Raw genomic sequence first — 8,050 nt, 5'->3', positions numbered from 1 at the left:
AAAAAAAAAAAGTTAATATTTCTAAAATTATTTTTTAAAATATAAATAATTTAAAAAATATTTTCAAATTTACTATAATAAGAAACTAAAAAGATAATTTCAATTTATTATAATTATTTTTATATTTTAATTCAAACATTTATTTTTTTTAAAGAAATTTAATCAAACACGTTTAAAAGCTCTTATTCTATACTAAAAACACAAAGAAGGAAAAAGTTTTCTGAAGTGAAATCATTGAAAACTTTACGTCTAAGATTTCCATTATACATCAGCCACAATTTTTTTTGTCCCATGAACAATTCACAATTTTCATCACCTTTCTAGATCAAAAGAAAGAAATTGGCTCCTTTTTTGAACTTTTTCATCTTACTAACTTTGAAATCCAAATCAAAGAAAGCAAACAATCCTTCAAGTATGTTCAACGTGAAAACAGTAGTTCTAGAATTGTCATCAATGGTGCTTTCAAATCAAAATAAAAGATTAGCCACTAATGGTTTGTAAGAATTCAAACACCCCTTTTGAAAGAAAATTATTGCAATTGCTTGGGATATGTTTGGTTTTAGAAAAAATTTTAAGGAAAGAAAAAAAAATGCTAAAAATATTTTTTTATATATATTTGATTTCATCGTAGAAAATATGAAAGATTAATTACAAAATTATACATTTTAGAATTATTTAATCTTTACATAAAAATAAAATAAGTGAAATATATTTAAAGTAACATATAAAAATAATTTATTAAATTTAAAATTATTTTTTATTTTTCTTCATTTTTTCTTTCTTTTACTTTTCCTCTTCATTTTCTTTCCCTCGTATTTTCCCTAAAATTTTCCATAAACCAAACATAGCATAAAAGTTAAAAAGGGCCCAAATAACTTACATTGACAAATTAATTAGGTCCAAAAGCCATTTTAACAATTTGATTTTACTTTATTTTACCCCCATGGAGGTTATATTTGGGTGGTAGCTTTTGATTTTGTAATATTTGTTCAAGAGCATGTGAAATTAAGGTGGTGTTTGTTTTTTTATCGAATAAAAAAAACTAAAATATTTAGTTTTTTCTATTCAGCTAAAATTAACATATTAATATCAATAAATATAACTAAATTGAACTTATCGATAATAAGTTCATTTTAATTGTGTTAGTTGACATTAATATGTTACTTATAACTAAATAGAAAAAATTAAATATTTTTTACTTTTTCTATTCAACCAAAAAACAAACATCACCTTAATTTTATTATTATTATTTTTTTATTGTCAAAGATTCTTTCAATAACCCAAGAATAATTTTTTATGTTTACAAACTTTAATTAAATAAAAATTAAGTAAACACCTTAATTTTTTTTTATTTTTGGACGCTGCCCTTAATGTTATCGAAGAAGCTATCGTGGAGGCAGACAATCGAACGATTTGGATCTTAATGGTCCGCGATTAATTTTTAGCCCAACAATATTGAAGCCTAGTTTTATAAATGGCTTGCCCAAAAGGGAAAAAGGGCTTTCCCAAAAGAGACAATGGGCTGTTGAAGGCTTGAATGTGCCATGCCCTTTTATGGCTTCTTATTATTTATCTTGTTAACATACTTCTATGCTATTTTGATTCCGATAATTTGAGGAAAATGCGAGAAAAACAAAATAAAGAGAAAAAATGCAACAAAAAAAAGTGTAAAAAGATTAAAATTGTTAAATTATTTTTATATATTACTTTAAATTTATTTTATTATTTGAATTCTTTTATATAAAGATTAAATTTTTGAAAAATACATAAATTTTTAATTGATTTAAATTATACTTAATTTTCGTATTTTTCATAGTAAAACCAAATATAAAAAAATCATTTTTTTTCTTTCCTTAAATCAAATATAATATTAAAGTTATGTTTGGTTGAAAAAATTTGAAGGAAAATGCAAGAGAAAAAATACAAAAGAAAAATAAAAACAAAGACGGATATAAAGAAAACAAAAAATAAATTTAAAATTAATAAATTATTTTTATATACTATTATAAATTTATTTCACCCATTTTAACTCTTTTAAATAAAGATTAAATAATTTAAAAATACATCAATTTTAACTAATATTATTTCTTTAATAAAACTAAAAATAAAAATATAAGAACCTATTTTGTCACGTGAAACAGAAAACTGTTTTTAAAAGCTTCTAACACTATTCAATTGTTGTCTTTGGAAACAATTTTTGAAAACAAAATGAAATAGAAAACAATTTTCAAAAAAGAAATAAAAGTTGTTTTCATCAGTTTTTTTTTTTTTTTTTTTAAAATATGGGTTCGTTTGATCAAGTTTCTTTAAACTTGTTTTTAAAAAGTGCTTTTAAGTTCAAAAAAAAAATGCACTATATTTCATAAAACATGGCTAAACAAACCCAAAATTTCTTTAATATTTTTTTTTTTTCCCTTTGTACTTTCCTAAAATCAAATATAGAGTATATCTTGTGTAATCTCTTTTGGATGGTGTGCTCTAAAATATCATGAAAAGGTTTAACCTACTGAACTCAACCCATTGATTAGGCACAATAAGTGAGCTCAAAGCCAACTGGCCAAGTCACATAGCATTTGTTTACCCACCATGCTTTGCTAAATCCATCTCTAAACACAAACTACATCAAAATACAAAACAAAGACTAGATAAAACCAAACATAAAATCACAAATATAATTAGAAAGCTAAATACAGTATGCCATTACCATAGATGATAGAACTAACAACTCACCCATACATAGGAATGCTGTCTGAAGAAGCTAGTGGATTCAGATGATATTTGAAGTAACAAAACAAAAGCATTTCAAATCAACTATTAATCCAGCCCATGGGTATTGAATATGCTTCTGTCTTCTACCATTTGTTGTTTATATAAGACTTGGGTGCCTATCTGAAAAGTCTGTATTATTGAAAACCTCTGTTCTTGTGCAAGGACACTGTAAGTAAACCCTGGATATGGTACTTAGATTCCATACCAATTATAGTCCTGCACAGCGACAATCTCGTGGGCCATTTAACGTAACCATATCTCTCATGCTTTTGCAGATGGTTCTCAGCTGAAATGGGGGAAGAGAATTGGAGGGAAAGCACCTCCTTTCCTTACCATCATTAGGAAAAGAGACTTTTTCATGTTGGATGGAAAAGGAATGGAAATGGAGGGTCCCGCTTCCACGTCCGATGGGTAGGTAAACAGTTCTTAGCAAATCTACGAGCTTTTCTTAATCATGTAAACATGCCGACAATATTTACATAATAGTAATAATGATAGACATGTTTTAAAGCTTCGAAAATCTATTGAACCTAGACAATATCTATATAATGGTAATAATGAGTGTATAGTTACAAATGGTATCAGAACTGACTATCAACCTGAATAGGGTTCTTTGTCTATCTGGCTAGCAATGACCTGTAATCCCATGGAATATAACGTAGATAACGACAGTTAATCAAAGTTTTGAAAAGAGTAGGCTCAGTTTAGAATGAATTTTTTATTCCTAAGAAGCAAATTTATATTCCATTGTTTCAAACAAGGCCGTGTAGGACCTTGGATCCGGAAAAATAGTTGATAAATTAATTTCAATTTGTTGGGAGGTGGGGATCGGAGAAGAAGCATGAGCTGGCAGTACTCCTCATCCCTCATGCAGAGGACGCTTGTGGATCAGCAGTGCTTGCAGACTAGAACCCCACAAAGGAAAAAAGCAACTAAAAAAGGCAGACAAAAGTGAGAGAAAGCGGGTTTGGAGGAGATCCCGTGGGCCGCCTGAGGATTATATATGTCATATATCGTATGGGGCAGATTGAGAATGATACTGTTATTGAGAATAATACTGTTACCTTCTCTGTACTCCCTAGTCCTTGTCACTCTCGCCTTTCTTTCTTTCATCTCTATGCAAGCCATCAATTATTCCATCTTCTATACTTCCAGCTTATATCAAACATCAGCTAAGAATTATTCCTAAGTTCTATGATCTCTGATGCCTCAAACAAGGTTTCTGATACACTCACATCAAGTTTTTTTCACATACCTGAATTACATCCGTATGTACATGCCATCATTTTATTTTATCAGATGCTATGATGTACAAATAGAATAAGAAAACAAAACAAAACACGATCCCAGTACAGAAATGTTTGTAAAGCTGTAGTCAGCACGACACTGCAACAAATTTAATCAGCATATCATTAGAGAAAATCAAACTCTGTAGACTACTGCATTGGAGAATGCAGAATTATTGGATCTTCCTAGTCAAGAATCATCATCAATCCTGTTTATCACATAAAGTTTGGATTATGATCAAATCCAAGAGTAGGCCCCATCCACTAACGGACAGAATGTATGAAGAATTCTATTATTGATTTTCTATCAGAAGTTTGGCGTTTATGGGTAAAATAGTACTTGCTGGGCTCATTCTTGTGTGTAGACATTCACATGTGTCTTACAATTGGTCGGTTGGTCGCTTATTCTCCTCGAGTTGCGTGTTTTTTTTTTTTTAACAATCTACTTTTTTTTCTTTTCTTAACAGCAGCCTGAGTTAACAAAACAAATTTACACTTCTCAACTCTTAGACAATTACACAGACCTCTCCTCTAGTTTCTAACAGATGCTACTCCAATACACATTCATTAATTCAAGAGCTACCTTCATTTCTGACGGTGTACTTAGTAATAAAATGATTTCATGTGTTCTAGAAGCACTGTTGTGAGGCCCCATTGGACTCGAAACAGACAATATTTGTATGAGGGAACAGGTCATTAGATAATTTTGAAAGAGAGATGCCATAAAAATTCTAAGTTTGAAAGCCTTGATTTGAGAAAACTGGGATGTACCCTTGAAAGAACATCAATTCTCCTCTCACTTTGGACCAATCTGTTCTCATTTTTTCAATGAAAACTGCACCATACACCATACGCATTTGTACTAACTTAGAAGGAACTTTACTATCTACAGAGCATAGTGCACAATTTTTTTGTGCATATCATGAAGAAGAAAAATGATTTCATTTTCACCCAAGTGAAAATGTCATCAACTGGGGCATCAAGGACTCAAGGTTGTTAGATTCCATTTTCTAGGAGAGGCAAAAGAGATGGATTCCATGTGACTGCTTCTGTTAGCTCCAATCTGTCGTTCTTTATTTCTTATTTTTGGTTACAAAGTCAGAAGCTTGTGGATTCCAATTAATACTTTTTGAGTGTTCACAAGTTTAACTAGTCTATTCCTAATCTTTTCCCCTAAATATGGATGAATCTTTTCCAACCATTTCCAAAGTTTGACATAAACCATTAAGAAGCAAGTGGCCAAACTGAGCAAAAGAAGATGATTTTTGTGTAGACAGAAAGCATAGGATCCATAACTTTAGTGGGTCAAAAACTTCTTTCCATATTTTAATGGGTGAAGACAAACGTAAAATTGATTAACAGTGGCAATAGAGAAACAATGCATATATGTCCATTAGCAACAAACTGCACAAACAGGAAAAGAGCCCCAGTCTAGGCACAGAGATATAAACTCAGGGCAGCATGAGAGAGATGGGATGTTCCCTTCATAAGCAATCAAAATTTAAGAAGTTCATTCAATCTATAGATGATGCCAGCTCCAATATCGGTTCACATAGACCAGTGGTTGAAACCATTCAAAGTATTGAACTAGGTATTAGATCTGTCTAATTGAAGACCATAAGCCATCAAAATTTTAGTTATACAATTTATAGATGATGTCAACTCCAATTTTCATTCGCATAGACTGTGGTTGAAACCATTAATGGTATTGAAATAGGTATTAGATCTGTCTAATTGAGGATAGCAGTGAAAAAGACATGAATTCACCTTGAGGAAAAAGAGGAAGGATAGTCCATTTTATTTATAGGGAAAAAGCGTATTCCATTTTGGTTCTAGGTCCTAGGTATTAATTTGCACAACCTACTGTAGTACATGTTATGATGCATTTATAATCATAAGAGTCTTTTGTAAATGTTTATATATGCCTTCACCTTGATGCAGCTTCATGTCATTAGCCTCCTCCTTGGACGATCCAATGATGGAGGTGAATGAGAGAGACATGGAACTTACTCAACATGGTTTCTTAGAGGAGTTCCTAGATCTAAGAGGAGAAACTTGGAACACATATCCTACTATGGATGAGTTCATTCCTGATGGTTGGAACTTTGATACTTTCAATGAGAATGTAGTTTTTGCTACAACAAATCCTTCATTGGAAGGATTTTCCATGTCAAAAGGGCCTGCATTTGAATATCCATTTAATGAAATTCATCCTTCTGTCGGTGGATTTACTGTACCAGAGATTGATTCATTACATGGCAAGAACATGATGCTACAATTTCCAATTCAGTACCCATCAGTGGTGAAGGATGAAGAGATCAGCCTACTCAACAATAGTCCTCACATTGTGGAAGAAAGGGATAATAGCTGCAAATTTGAGATGGAACAAGCTGCCAATACTCCAGTTTTCAGCACAAGTCCCTTTGGAGAGAGAAAGGCTCGAGTTAAGAAGATGGAGGGGCAGCCTTCAAAGAATCTAATGGCAGAAAGAAGGCGAAGGAAGCGACTGAATGATCGCCTTTCCATGCTCAGATCAATTGTTCCAAAAATAAGCAAGGTATCCATGTTATTCTCGTTATGGATTGATCATTTGCTTTTTAGATTGGTAATGATTCATGTACAGAGGAGGTTCCCAAATTTCCATTTTTGACTTGACACAACTAATAGAATTTCGGATGTTAGCAGATGGACAGAACATCTATTCTTGGAGATGCCATAGATTATATGAGAGAGCTCCTAGAAAGAATGAATAAGTTGCAAGAAGAACAAATGCAAGCAGGCACAAGCAGAACCAACTCACCAGGCATCTTCAAGGAGCTAAAGCCAAATGGTATGATCACGAAAAATTCTCCAAAGGTGTGTTTCCTAAACTTTTACTAATTAGAACTGCCAACTCAATGAATCCTCAAGAACCCAAGTCCTGAATTGAATTTTCTACCACTATGCTTTCACAGTTTGATGTGGAAAGAAGAAATTTAGATACCCGGATTGAGATTTGCTGTGCAGAAAAACAAGGATTGTTGCTGTCAACTGTGAGCACGCTAAAAGCACTAGGACTTGAGATTCAACAGTGTGTCATAAGTTGCTTCAATGAATTTTCAGTGCAAGCTTCCTGTTCAGATGTATGTATGTTCATCTTAATTTCCTGACTTCATATCTACTTTACATGCTATGAATCGTCTAATCTTTATTTTCAAATGTATGTTTTTTGCTGGTGTTAGGCAGCAGAGCAGCAAACAATGCTAAATTCTGAAGATATAAAGCAAGCATTATTCAGAAACGCAGGTTATTGAAAACGATGAGAAATAGGTGTTGTCGGTTTGGAGAAGCTTAAAGAGATGGATCTCCAAGCCTATTCTTAATGGTATTTTTCGAGTGAGATTGTAACAAAGTTACTACTTATGTGTTATCTGCTCCAATTGATATAAGGATGATTTATTTACAGTTCTTTCCTATAAGCCCAAACAATACTGTTAAATTCTTAGTTCTACATCCCACATACTGATAACAACCAGAATTTAAAATTCTCAAGAATAGTGACCTTTCGCTTCTTAATCTTGTATGAATGTATAAGACAGAATCGATGAAATCTACTTAAAAATCTAGTAAGAGAGGCCAAATATCCACTGTAGATTTGACATATCCAGCCAAGAGAATTTGTTTTTATTATTTTCTTTCTGTACTCCATACATGGATCTTGAATGCCACATATACTAAATGTTCTTTTATTAATTCTACATTAGAAATTAATTTGGGAAATAATGTAACTTGTCTGTCCCTTTATCATATCTATCACAATATTTTGGCAGGTTTACATATTTCATAATTAGGCAGTAAAATTGAAAATTGACAAACTAATGGTGAAACAATGCAGTGCCTGTTGACAGGATCGATGTTGTATCACAGCAAATCCAGTGATTTTTATTCTAATCCTGGTAATTTAAACTAGGCTTATGCACAAAAAATAATAAAAACCAAATATTTTATTTTAAAAG

General features: G+C 31.7%; 1 protein-coding gene across 1 annotated transcript; it reads left to right on the top strand.

Moving 5' to 3' along the window:
• Nucleotides 1-5,866: 5,866 nt before the first annotated feature.
• Nucleotides 5,867-7,589, top strand: LOC100264526 (transcription factor bHLH93). Its single transcript, XM_002276521.5, has 4 exons — nucleotides 5,867-6,612; nucleotides 6,741-6,911; nucleotides 7,010-7,177; nucleotides 7,277-7,589. The coding sequence occupies exons 1-4, from the start codon at nucleotides 6,001-6,003 to the stop codon at nucleotides 7,346-7,348; spliced, it is 1,023 nt and encodes a 340-aa protein (XP_002276557.3). The 5' UTR covers nucleotides 5,867-6,000; the 3' UTR covers nucleotides 7,349-7,589.
• Nucleotides 7,590-8,050: the final 461 nt, after the last annotated feature.

This window comes from Vitis vinifera, chromosome 17 (genome assembly GCF_030704535.1).
Source record: "Vitis vinifera cultivar Pinot Noir 40024 chromosome 17, ASM3070453v1".
NCBI classification, from domain to species: Eukaryota; Viridiplantae; Streptophyta; class Magnoliopsida; order Vitales; family Vitaceae; genus Vitis; species Vitis vinifera.
Note: the sequence above shows the minus strand (reverse complement) of the source record. Positions and strands in the feature narration are given on the sequence as shown.